Here is a 13438-nt window from a genome sequence, read left to right as displayed (position 1 = left end):
CGGGGATTGGAGGTTTGGGGTGCAGGCTGCCCCAGGGCTGTGGTGGGGAGAGAGGACTCCCTCAAGCCCTCTCTCACTGCAGCAGCTCAGGGCCGAGTCAGAGGCGCCTCTCTCCAGCCATGGCAGCTCCAGCGGGGCTGAGCTGGGCCGGACCGGGGGAGGGGCACCTCTCCCCACCTGTGTGGCCCTTGCTAGCCTACTTTGCGGCCGTGCGGCTGAGCAGCTTACAGGGAACTTAGCTGCTCAGGGATGATTCCTTAACCATGCTCCAACCAGCTTGTCCATGCTGATTCCTGCCTTGAGTGCGGAGGACTGGACTAGATGACCTCTCAAGGTCCCTTCCAGTTGTATGATTTTATGCAATTATCTAATAGTGCTGGCTGAAAAAGCTTGAAAAAAAAATTTTTTTCCATCAGACAATGTCAAAATTTAAAATTTCTGTGGGAAATTTAAAAAGAAATGGCAGAATTCTTGTGGTCCATAATGGGGCAGAGAGAGACCAATCTGCATCATGAGAGATGGTCAGGGAGCAATGCCCATAGGAGAGAATCAGAGTACAAGGAGTCCGGAACTACAGCTCCCATGTGGCTGCTCAGGCAGGTGCAGAGATTAATGTTGATGTGAAATAAAATGTTTCCTTTCAGAACCCCAATCTGAAATGTTCGATTTAGGAATATCATAATGTTTGTTTCTATCTAACTATTTCATTTGGACATTTTTTAATTTAAATTTTTTTCAGAACATCAATGTTTTGACATTTTGGGCCCATTTGGGGACAAATGGAAATATTAAAACATCAGAATTTCCCATGGGATGGAAATTCTCTTTACTGATCAGTCAGTCATTTTCTGTCTCCCATGCCTCCATCTAATGTGTATACCTGATGTTTACACCCATGAGTGTGTACACCACACATCTGATGTGTACACCCATGAGTATCTATATCTGTCTCATCTGTAACCTAATCCATTTAATTTATCCATCCATCTGTCTAATGTCTAATCTACCAATCTTTACCTCTAATTGATTTAATCTCCCTGTGCATCAAATCCATCCATCCAGCCATTAAATCCATTTAATCTCCCTAACCATGCAATCCATCTATTCCTCCCTACAATATACTGAGTCTTTCTCTTTCTCTAATCTAATCTACCAAACCCATGTGTCTATCCATTGTCAATCTATCTAGTCTGTTCTCGGGATTTCTAATGCACACATCCCCATAGTGCCTAGTTGCCAAGGTGCAGTATCTAAGATAATCTGCCTGATGCTAAGCCCCCTCAACATCTCCTCAAGCAGTAGAGTAAGTAGATTGGCTTGTCTTATTGCTGCTTTTGTCAATAAAGAAACCAAAGCACAGAGCTCACCACAGCCGGATGGTGTCCTCCAGTCATAGACGGTGATGCCCTGTTTCTTGCAGATGGCTGCGTAGGCCTCCAGCGCCTGGCACAGGATGTTCTTGGCTCCCCCGTTCAGACACACGTCGTAGATGCAACTGTCAAAAATGTCCTCCGGGCTCACTTTGGGGTGACACTCTCTGAAGGGCCCTCCCGGTGCTTTGCTGATCAAACCACAATATTCATTGCCCCCATAGGTCTCCTTCTTGCTCTCATCGCACGTTGGGCATTTCCCTTTGCAAACATCCCAGCAGAAAGGGTCCCGGTCTTTGACTTTCCAGCCCTTGGCCCAATCCACGATGGAGGAGAATCTTGTACCGTTGGGTGATGTCATGTCATCTCCACGGTTTTGGTTGAAATCCCCACAAAGGCCGCACATGGCCCCATAATAGCTGCTGGGGAGGGTGATGATCAGGTGCCAGTTCCAGTCATACGACACCTGCAGACCAAAGTCTGTCTGCAGGATAGCATTGAGACCGCTCTGGTAGAGCTTGATTTTACCATCTTCAAGGGTCACCGGCAAGCTGGTGGTCACGTCATTGATCTAGAGACAGAAGGAAAAAAACAGTGGTTATTTCTCTTTTCATCTCACCTATTACAAGAGTTGTGCTCCTCTGGGACAATAAAGATTAGAAAGCCCAGAATTAAGCACTTGAGTCCTCAGGGATAAAATGTTCTCTGTCCAAGGGACCTGGCTGTAGACCGTATTCCCAGTGCAGAATAGATAAATCTAGAGTCTGACCAACTTCAGGAAATGCTGGAAGACCCTCCCCATCATAAAGCTTTTTCACCATAATGACGACATTCACAGCTTGAAACCCACCCAACTCACCACAAAAATCCCACCTCAAGTAGAGTTTTGTATAGTCCAAAAAGAGAATAACCCAAAACTCCATGGATTTCACCAGAGCATTTACTATTGTCAGTATATATTTTATGCAGAGGATGCTTGGATACTGTGGTGTTGGCTGGCAGTACAAAACCAGAGGGGTGGGGAGAGAGAGAGAGAGAGAGAGAGAGGGATGGTCAAAATGTTTTAAATGAAAACAATTTTTCAAAATGAAAAACTTGGCTTCTTTATTATTGGTTTTCTCTGAATACAAACTGTCAGCATCCTTCTTCTTCTTTGTGCATGGTCATCAACATCTTTGTTCTTCTTTGTGTTCAATCACTGTAACCCTGTATTGTGTTCAGCCGTGGTCATCCTTGTTTTTGTCTTTGGTTGTTCCTGTCATTTACTGAGTATGATCACTGTAGTCTCTATTCTTTTTTATGGACATTCATCATAGCCCATTATTGAGTTTGGTCATCATCATCTTTGTTTTTCTTTCTGTTTGGTCATTGTTGTCCTTGTTCTTCTTGGTGGTCATTTCTCATCACCCTTTGTTGGGTTGGGTCATTCTCATCCTTCTTCTGTGTTGGTTTTGGTCATCATTGCACTGTACTGGGTTTGGGCCTCATCATCTTGTTCTTCCGAGTGTTCAACCACCATGGCCCTGTATTGCATTTGGTCATCACTGTCCTTCAGTGTGCTCAATCCAAGGAACCAGTTAACCTGTGTGATTTGGAGGGACAATGTGACCTAAGGAGACTGGTGGAACAGGAATTCTGGGAGGCCCAAGGGGACCAGGTGGCCCATGTGGTTCATGGAGACAAGATTGCCCTGATGACTTGGTAGGACCCAGGGGGCTGGAGCATATAATTTAAAATCGGTTCATTTCTTGGCTGTTCAGATTCCTATGTGATGTTGGCATTTTGAATCTTTTTTCTTTTCATGGACACTTTGAGACCACAAAAAGCAGATTTTTTTCAATGAAAATCCAAAATGTTTCAATTCTGAAATTTCTAAATATAATTTGAATTGCCCATTTAAAAATGAATGACATAATTCAGTGGAAATTCTTGAAAAGAAAAATATTGGTCCTTTTTGTATGAATGGAACAAAAAAGATTTTGCAATTCTCCAAAATATATTTGGTATCTATCTATCTATGTGTGCATGAGGATGGAGAGGATGGATGGAGAGAAAAAGAGATGTCTGTGGGGGATAGATAGATAGATAGATAGATAGATAGATAGATAGATAGATAGATAGATAGATAGATAGATAGATAGATAGATAGATAGATAGATATGGGGGATAGACAGAGTGATGGATAGATGTGTATGGGGAAGGATAGATAAAGAGCTTTGTACGGAGATGGAAGGGAGGATGGATGCACAGGTATGAGAATAGATAGATAGATATGTAGGAGGATGGAAGGGGAGATGGATTCAAAGATAGATATATTTGGGGGTGTGGATCGGAAGATGTTTTTATTCCAATCATTTTTGCATTTTCTACTCACTCTGATTTTCCCAACTTCCTTCTTGTAGATAGCGATGTTGTACCCATAGACATAGATGTTGGTCAGGCGCACGTAGGAGACAGCCTGATTCCCCCCCCGGTTGTCGTTCTTCTCATTGATGGTGAAGGGCACCAGGGTGGGGTCAGTCCCACAGTACTTGGCCAGGGTGTAGGTGCAGGTGCCCTGGAAGTCAAAGTTCAGCCCATCAAAGGTGTGATAGTGCGGGTCCCCCCAGCCCCAGCAGGTTCCAATGAAGTTGGGAACACAAGTTGCACGGCCATTCTTGATCTTGCACGTCTCCTTGGTCCGGCACTTCAGAACTTTGCAAGGATCTGAAAGGGAAGAAATCCCAGGAGTCCATGAGTGAGAGCTAGATGCCAGGCAAGCTTGGTTCAGCATAGGCTCAGTTATTGTCCAGAACCAACTGGCCCACCAAAGTCATTCGGAAGAGAGGCCTACCAGAGAGGAGTCAATAACAGACAGTTTGCTACAGATGAGAGACCTAAACTGTATGTCCCTGCTCAGTGATTGATGAGGAAGAAATTCCCTTGGCTTCTGTAGAATCATGGAATCAGATGGTTAGAAGGGACCGAAAGGGTCATGTAGTCTAACCTCCTGCTAAGATGCAGGATAGAAGCTCTGCCTGAGAAGGGATTAAGTAAATAGATAGAGTAAGGACCTCAACATATGACCTAAAAGGCAGAAACAGAGGAGACTTTTATTTACCTCTTGACTGTCAAGTCCCTGATCCAAAAGCCAAGGATAAAATCAATTTCTTGATTTCACGTCTTGCCTCCCAGCCCCCCATCTCCTACCCTTATAACTCATTAGATCCCACTCCCCTCCTAGAACTGGGGATAAAGCCCAGGAGAACTGGCTCCTAGCCCCCCTGCTCTAACCACTTGACCCCACTCCCCTCCTAGATCTAAGGATAGAAACTCTACTTTGGGCCAGACCCTCAGCTGTTGTGACTCGATTGAGTCTGCTCCAATGTCCAGTTCTACAATCACCTCTCTTCTTCTTTCACTCACTCTCTTTTACCTTTGTTGATACATTGCATGACTCCATCTCTGATCTCACAGGTTTCATCACTGGCACAGCTGTGGGCCTCACAGGTGAATCCTTGGCCAGGAATGCAGGTGCAGCTTTGCTGGCACTTCTTCTTCAGGACCGTGTGGTTGGGCTGTTTGAAAAAAGGAGAACTAAGACAATGTAACCCAGACAAATATGGTTTTACAGTGAGGAAGTTTTCAGTTATATGTAGCCCATATATGGGTACAGAAATCACATCTCTTGTCTCCCAGCGTCCCCAACTCACTAGATCTCACTCTTCTCCTAGAGCCAGGAACAGAACCCAGGAGTCCTGGCTCCCACCCCCCTTGCTCTTTTCTTTACCTCTTGACTGTCAAGTCCCTCATCCAAAATTCAATGATAAAATCCCTGACTTGATTTGACAGAGACCCCACTCTCCTTGAGAGCTGGCTATAGAACCCAGGAGTCCTGGGTCCCTGCCCCCTTTTGCTCTAAACCACTAGGCCCTACTCTCCTCCCAGAGCAAGGGACAGAAGCTATTAGTTATCATTCCCGGCCACCCTGCTCTAATCCACTAGACCCAACTCCACTTTCAGAACCAGGGTTCATGGAAAGAGAATTGTACCATTAATGTTGTTTGCCTTTCTATAGAGATTTATGTATTGGCCATTGGCAAGTGACAACGGTCTGATCCAACATGGCCGATAAGAGCAGGGCGTGGAGGAAGCGAATGGATAGGAGCTAATACCCCAGCAGGGGGCGGTACCTTGTAATATAGCCCCTTGTTGAAGCACCCACAGCTCTGCAGAGCAACGCAACCCTGGCCATCGAAGAGGAAGCCATCGTCGCACTGGCAGCCTTCGGCGCAGGTATCTGGGCACTTCCTGGCGTCGGTGATCCTGGCACAGGTGGTGGTGCAAAGGTCGGCGCACAGCTCGTAGTGACTGTTAGCCAGGCAGGGCAGAGCTAAAGCGGAAAGGGAAGTAATTGATGGCTGGAGAGATCTCACCCCACAGCTTTGAGGGACAGCCATGAAGGAGAGGAGACTCTAACAGGGACAAGAGGACCAGGTCACCTTTAAAACAGAACATGAAGTTGTTGGTTCCCACCCAAAGGAGTCTCTGAAGAAGCCCAGAGGTCTGGAATGAGATACCTAGAATCGCTGTCCCCACCCCCCAGAGGGATTGGAGCAAGTGGGACAGGCCCTTGTGCTACACCAGCATCACGGCACTTACGGCAGAAGGAGGCGCTCCTCCAGGGCTGAATGGTGACCCGGGCCTCTTGGCAGGCCGTCACGTAGCTGTGGATGCTCTGGCACAGGACCTGGGAGTCCCCATTGCCCAGGCACAGATCATAGAGGCAGTTGTTGAAATACACAGTGGGGCTGACCGTGCTGTGGCAGGCAGTGAAGGGGCCATCGGGGGCCGTGAGCAGCCCGCAGTAGTTGCGCTGTTTGAAGATGTCCTTCTTCCTCTCCTCACAGACCGGGCAGTTGTCCCTGGTGCATCCGTCAGCACAGGCCACCCCCGGGACTGGGACTTTCCAGGCGGAACCGAACGCTGCCACGTTAGGGGCCGCCCTGCCATCGGGGAGCAGGAACTCGTCGTCCCGACGCCCGTTGTAGTTCCCGCATAGGCCGCACGTCTGGCCCTGGTAGTTCCCTGGGACGGTGACTCTGGCGTGGTAAACCAGGTCGTAGCTCACGGTGAGGCCGAAGTCCGTTTGCACCAGCACGTTCCCGCCGTGCTGATATGCTTGGAGCTGCCCATCGGCCACGACCACAGGGAGGTTGTGGGACACCCCATCTACCTGGAAGAGACAGAGCATTCCCTGTGAGCCGGGGGAGTGGATGCTGTAGGGGTGGGTTATGGGCACAAGACAGGGTCTCGGTGACACCTGGGCAAATCTGTAGTGACTCCACTGAACTGAATTAAGTTAGGGCCAGATTCTCATTTCACTGATCCCAAGGTAAAACCACAGTCACTTCTTTCAGTGTAACAGGGTCAGGTCTGGATTCTGATCTGTTCCCTGAGGTTAATCTGCAATCATCCACTCACTGCAATGGGGTGAGGACTGGATTCTGGTGTCACTTGTACCATTCAAAATCCATAGTCCACTTTTTTCAGCGTGAGGCCTCTGGATTTACACTGGTGTCAATGAGGTCAGGATCACACTCTCAGTCTTTGACCCCAGTTGGGGTCTCCCCAGAGAGTTAATTCTAATGACTGACCTGTGAGACAAGTGCCTCTTGGCATTGCCACATCACTGGGGCTGCCCCTTGGCTGGTTTCAAACCCACGGGATCACCATGAGCAGGACTTACCATGACAAGCCCCTTCTTGTTCTGCAGCAGGGTGAGCGTGAGCCCATAGACCTCCACGGACACCAGCTTGGTGACAGACACCTTCCCATTGCCCCAGGGCTCATTTTCCACCTTCACGGCAAAGGACGTCAGGTTCCCGGCATCAGCGCAGGTCTTGGCCAGGATGTAGGTGCAGGTGCCTTGGAAATCAAAGGCGACCCCATCGAAGGAGAGGTAGTGGGGGTCCCCGGCTGCGGAGCATGTTGCAGATCCGACAGGCTGGCATTTCCGGATGCCATTCACCAGCTTGCACTCCTCATTAGGGCGGCAGGACAACCCCTTACACACCACGTCTCCGCTGGCCTGGCACACACACTGCTCCTGGCATGTTGGGTGGAAAGTCTCCCCAGCCTTATAATAAAATCCCAGGTAGCCACATCCACATTGGGATATAGGAACACACTCATCACCGCTGAGCACAAAGCCCTCATCACACACGCAGCCTTCCCAGCACTGGGCCGAGCACTGAACTGGGGCGTAGAGGCTGCTGCAGGTCGACTGGCAGCCCCGGGCACAGACCTCATAGTGGCTGTTTTGGGCACAGGAGAGACCTGCCATTGAAACAACAAGACGTTAGCATCCCATAAAAGAGAACTAGATGGATTCTGAACTATGTAACAATGTAAGGGCTGGAGAAGGGCGCCTGATGACAGCCCTGGACAACGGAGTCTGTTGGGTGCAGTATAGGAAGCCGCCGGGAAAACTTCCGTCATATTGTGCCTTGCCAGTATGTCATTGTTGGACCCCTTGTCAGAGGAGAGTTCAGTCTCCATGGTTCATTCATCTCTTGACCTCTTCTGACACTGGCAACTCAGGGGTATTTAGTTCCAGATATTACCGTGAGCTCTGTGACAGGCTCATTTGTCCAATAAGGATCTGCATGAGATTCACATGCTCACGAAATACAGGCCCCATATCCCATTCCCTGGACAACCCACACTGAGTCAACTTCTCACCCCCAGGCAGGGCCTGGATTAGAATTTGCACTCTCCAGGCGACAGGCCCTGAATTCCAATTCCCTGCCCCTGTCTTGGGGTCAGATCAGAGCTGGTGCCCCCTAGAGGGGAAAAGCCCCATATCATCTCCCATGCCCACCTTGAGCTGGCCAGTCCCCCAACCCTGGGGCTGGATCAGAGCCTGCACCCCCTAGAGCAGAAACATCTTATATCCTATTCCCTGAACACCAACCAACTTGTCTTTCCCTTGAGCAAAGACTCTGTTTTCTTTCTCTCGTGCATTAACTTTCATCCCAGAAGATGGTCCCAAGCTGCTTCCACTTACTGCAGAAGGAGTTGGTCCTCCAGGCATAGATAGTCACCCCAGCAGCATGGCAGGCTGTGGCATAGCTGGTGATAAGCTGGCATATCACAGCTTGTTGGCCTTTGAAGACGCAATAGTCGTACACGCAGTCTTGGAAGTAGCCCTCGGGGTCGACTTTGCTGTGGCACTCTCGGAAGGGGCCGCTCTTGTCTAGGAGGATCCCACACTCCCCATTCATTCCTCTTTGGCGTCTCTCAACAGCCTCTAGATCTGAGCACTCGTACTTGGTAATCTCCACACAGCCGGGGATATCCTTCACCTTCCAGCTCTGCCCAAAGACCGTTGGGTTTGGGGCCAATGTGCCGCCCCTCGTGGTCAACTCATCACCCTTGTCCCCGTTGAAGTTCCCACAGAGACCGCACACGGCTCCAGCGTAGGTGCTTGGAGCAGTGACAGTGATCTGGCCCTGCCAGTCAAAGGTGACGGTGAGACCGAAGTCAATCTGGACCACTGCTGCCTGCCCCCTCCGGTATATGGAGATCTTGCTGTCGTTGGTGCTATATGGTAGGTTGATCAGCACGCTGTTCACCTGGGATCAATGCCAAGGGATCAGTGAGAATGGTCTGACACTGAGGAAGCAACTCTGAACCTGCCCCCTAAAGAACTTTACAGGTAGAGCTGGTTGAAAACAAAACCCAAATGGTGAATTTTTATTTCATTTTCATTCTCTTCATTTTTTATTTTCCTTTTTTAAAAAACTCTTTTTAACTATGTTTTTAACTGTTTCCATTTGGAGGTTAAATAGGTTTTGAAAATGAAATTGTATTGATTCCGAAACCAAACATTTTCAATTTGGGAATGTTTTTGACTGCTAAAAAATTCCCACCATTTTGTCATCAGAGTGACTGATTAAAATTGTCAATACAAACCTCCTCCCAAATGAAGCGCAATGCACAATCACCGATGACTGGGGATAGAAAAATAAGAGACAGGGGTACAATGACAAAATGCCAAAGAAAGAAAGTTATGGCAACTAAACACAAAAAGAGAAGAAACACAGAAAGGCTGACGAACATAGAAAAGGAAGAAAGCTAATGAATCTGAGGAGAAATAACTTGCAAAAGCTGGTCAGAATTCTCCATCAGAATGATTTTTGCAGCAGAGAATGCAGTCAGAAAATTTTGATTTCTTGAAAAAAAAATCTATTTTCCTGACAAGAAAACCATTTTTTGTCAATTTGACCTGATCTGGAATATTTCATTTTTTAACTGCCCCACAATGTTTCATTTTGAGTCAGTTAAAAAAAAATTAAGCTTCTTTTTCTCATGGCACATTGCCTTATGGGAGTTGTAGTTCCAGTCCCCATTCTCTCCTATGGGCTGGACTCCCTGGAGGACTACAGCTCCCAGTAATACTGTTTGGAGCATCATGGGTATCACATGACTCTGGTTGTATTATGGGAGATATAGTCCCCGAGGAGAAAATGGTGTCAGGAACTACAGCTCCGATCAGGCAATAGGGAAATACGATTTAATCTTGAAATGTGGCTCAAGAAGCTGGATCAGAACATTCCTGTTTGAGTTGCTTGAAATGTTTCATTCACTTGAACATATTAAAATGTCATATTTTGACATTTCAACTTTTTACCCCATTTTGGGATGAAAACACAATTTGGAAAGATCTAAACTTCCTGTGAAGTTTCACTCAGCTCCGCTTGCCATGCGAACATACACAGAGAAGCCTTATTTGTATAGCAGCAATGCGGAAAGTAAGGTTTGGCTGATTATCTACATGAAATTACATCTGAGCTGGGGAAACTGAGCAGGATTGCCAAATGTCCCATTTTCAACCGGACAGTCCAGTCGAAAAGTGGACATGCCGGCCACCTGTGGGAGCAGTGTGGAGCCAGGGCAGGCTGGGGGCCTGCCTTAGCCTTGCTGGGCCACCAACCTGGAGCCACCCCCTGCCCCAGAGCACATCCTGAACCCCCTGCCCCAGGTCAGAACTGCCTCCCAGACCCTGCACACCAAGCCCCTGCCCCAGGTCGAAACCCTCTCCCACACCCAAACACCCTCCCAGAGCCTGCACCCCCTCCCACCCCCAATGTCCTACCCCAGCCCTGAGCCCCCTCCCGCATTCCAAACCCCTCATCCCCAGCCCCACCCCACAGCCCACAGCCCCAACCGGAGCCCTCAGCCCCTCCTGCACCCCAACCCCCTGCCCCAGCCCAGAGCCCCCTCCTGCACCCTGAACCCCTCATTTCTATCCCAGAACCCTCACCCCCAGCTGGAGCTCTCACCCCTTCCCACACCCCTACCCCCTGCCCCAGCCCAGTGAAAGTGAGTGAGGGTAGGGGAGAGCAAGTGACGGAGGGAGGGGGGCTGCAGTGATTGGGGGCAGGGCCTCAGAGAAGGGGTGAGGCAGGGCTCAGGGAAGGAGCAGGGCAAGGGTGTTCAGTTTTTTGCAATTACAAAATTGGTAACCCAATTGGAAGGGCTCGAGCGGACAAGGAAGGGGGCTGCTGGGCAGGCAGCGCAGAGGGAGGTGGGAGGCTGCCGTGCAGGAGGGCTGCCTCCTAGTTCAGTGGGGCTGCTCCTGGGTGGCTACAGTGCTCTTCTGACCTGCACTACCAGGCAGCTCGCTGGAGGTGGGGTTTGCAAGTCCCTCGGGGCTGCTCACCCTGGAGTTGGGCGGGGAGAGCAGTGAGTGATGCAGGAGGCGGGAAAGAGGAGCGAATCGGGGACGGGGCCTTGGGGGAAGAGATGGGGAAGAGGGTCCAGTTTTCAGAAATAAGAAGGTTGGCAACCCTAGAACTGAGAGAGAGGCAGATGTGGGCCATGTCCTAGCTGGATGCAGCTCCTGACAACTCCAAATTATAGCTGGGAGAATAACAGGTTTTTCAGTTTGCTGGCAATTCCAAAACCAACCAACCAACAAACAAACAAACAAAAATTACATCGAACCAAAATGAAAGGTGCCAAAATTTTCAGTGAATGAAATATTGGGAGGGGGGAACTAAACTTTCCATTTGACGCAAAACAAAATGTTTTGGTTGAATTTCAAGCACGTCGTGTGTTTAATTTTATTTCTAAAACTATCATAAAGGAAAATTTGAAATTAAAAGTCATTTTGAACTGAATTTTTGTTTTAAAATGTCAAAATGGAACATTTGATTGGGTTTTTTGTTAAGGTTCTTTCCAAATGAAACAATTTGGTGAAACTGACACAATCTCAAAGTGTTTTCGTTTCGCCAAACCTGCATTTTACCAAAAAAGTTTTGGTATGAAAACCGTTAGCCACCTGAAGTCCAAAATATACATCGGAAATTTCAGTGTGTGTTGAAAATGTGGTTGAATTAAACATCTAATAACAGTGTCCTGGGTAAAAGAAAATGTAAAAGGAGCGAACTCAGGAAAGAAGAAAAGAATGACGACTGACCACAGGAAAGAAAGAAAGGTTCGGTGGCTAAACATGGCAAAGGAAGACAGGTCTGATGACTGACCAGGAAAGGGCAGAAGGGCTTGATAAACTCACCACGACTCTGCCGGGGTTTTCCCTGCTGATCACAATGTCAACCTCATAGACTTTGACCTGCACAACTTTGGTGAAGGACACGACTTGGCTGCCCCGATGGTCGTTCTGAACTAGGACCTGGAAATCCACCAGGTCCTGGCTTTTGATGCACAGCCCGGCAAACTGATACAGGCAGGTGCCCTGGAAGTCAAACTTCTTCCCGTCAAAGCTGATGTAGTGAGGATCCCCTGAAGCTGAGCAGGTTCCATAGCTGCTGGGGTAGCAGTTCTGGATGCCATTCTCTACCCGGCACTGTTCCCCAGTCCTGCACCCTGTGGCCTGGCATCTCACTTGCCTGGTTTGGGGGTCACAGAGGCACCGTCTGGTGCAGGTGCTGTCCCCCCAGAATTGCTCTCCAAGATCATACAGACGCCCCTGGAACTCGCACCCACATCCAGCCTTGGGGATGCATTTCCCAGCGTCCAACACGAAGCCCTTGTTGCACTGGCAGGTCTCCACGCAGGGTGAGGAGCAGTTGTTAGGGACTGCTTGGTCATTGCAGGTGGCAGGACATGCAGAGCCGCAAGCCTTATACTGGCTGTTCTCCGGGCAGGGCAGAGCTGTCAAAAGAACAGGACACTGAGGTCTCTGGGAATATTGCTCCCCTGTAGCATGAAACAGTTTGGCACTGGTCTGAGGAGCCCAGCTGGAAATTCTACATCATAGCAGCCTCTAATGATACTCCTGAACCTACAGTGAGCCCTGACCCATAGAACTAGAGATGTCACAGCCCCCATCACCTTCAGCCCATGGCTTTGTCCAGTTTATCTTTAAAAGACTGAAGTAATGGGGCTCCCACCCATCCACTGGAGAAGATAATTTTGAAGGCTGATAGACTTCACCATTTTCCCTTTGCTCCACCTTGTCCCATTACTGTTAGATATACTCACTGGGAGTATTTCCCCTTCCCACTTCCTCCCTCTTCAGATCCTCTGATCAGGTTGTCTCATCCACTGCTTATACCTAGTCTACACGAGAAAGGGTATGCTAGTATACCTATACCAGCAAACTCCCCTAGTCGGGATACTGCTTATACCAGCAAAAGAGTTTTTATGCTGATATAGCTCATACCATTTCCCCAAATGAATTAAGCTATAATGGCAAAAGGTCTTTGCTGGGCCCTGTGTCCAGCTGTGGTCACCCATGTTGAAGAAAGATCTAATCAGACTGGGGTAGATGCAGAGAAGGGCTAGTAAGACGCTATGGGGAATGGAGGGCCTATTTTAAGAGAGTAGACTAAAAGAGCTTCGCTAATTTAACATAGCAAAGGAGAGGATTAGGCGCTGACTCCATGGGTGCTCCGAGGCTGGAGCATCCAGGGAAAAAAACAGTGGGTGCTCAGCACCCACTGGCAGCCCCATCAATCAGTTCCTCCCCCTCCACTTAGTGCCTCCCACCCGCCGGTGATCAGCTCTTCAGCAGCATGCAGGAGGTGCTGTGGAGAAGGGGGAGAAACAGGGCAGAAAGA

At 48.7% G+C, this 13438-nt stretch overlaps 1 protein-coding gene across 1 annotated transcript in view; it reads right to left on the bottom strand.

Annotated features, from left to right (window-relative positions):
* Positions 1-13438, bottom strand: part of LOC123351883 (IgGFc-binding protein-like) — a 121645-nt gene that overhangs the window by 95102 nt on the left and 13105 nt on the right. Inside the window, exons 6-13 of the mRNA XM_044991563.1 lie at positions 11932-12530; positions 8419-8986; positions 7095-7688; positions 6012-6581; positions 5543-5742; positions 4786-4927; positions 3745-4076; positions 1368-1941 (exon numbers count right to left, since the gene is read on the bottom strand). Coding sequence (XP_044847498.1) covers positions 1368-1941; positions 3745-4076; positions 4786-4927; positions 5543-5742; positions 6012-6581; positions 7095-7688; positions 8419-8986; positions 11932-12530 — 3579 coding nt within the window. The remainder of the gene's footprint in view (positions 1-1367; positions 1942-3744; positions 4077-4785; positions 4928-5542; positions 5743-6011; positions 6582-7094; positions 7689-8418; positions 8987-11931; positions 12531-13438) is intronic.

The sequence above is a fragment of the Mauremys mutica genome, chromosome 17 (genome assembly GCF_020497125.1).
Source record: "Mauremys mutica isolate MM-2020 ecotype Southern chromosome 17, ASM2049712v1, whole genome shotgun sequence".
Lineage (NCBI taxonomy): Eukaryota > Metazoa > Chordata > Testudines > Geoemydidae > Mauremys > Mauremys mutica.
This window is presented reverse-complemented; position numbering and strand designations above follow the sequence as displayed.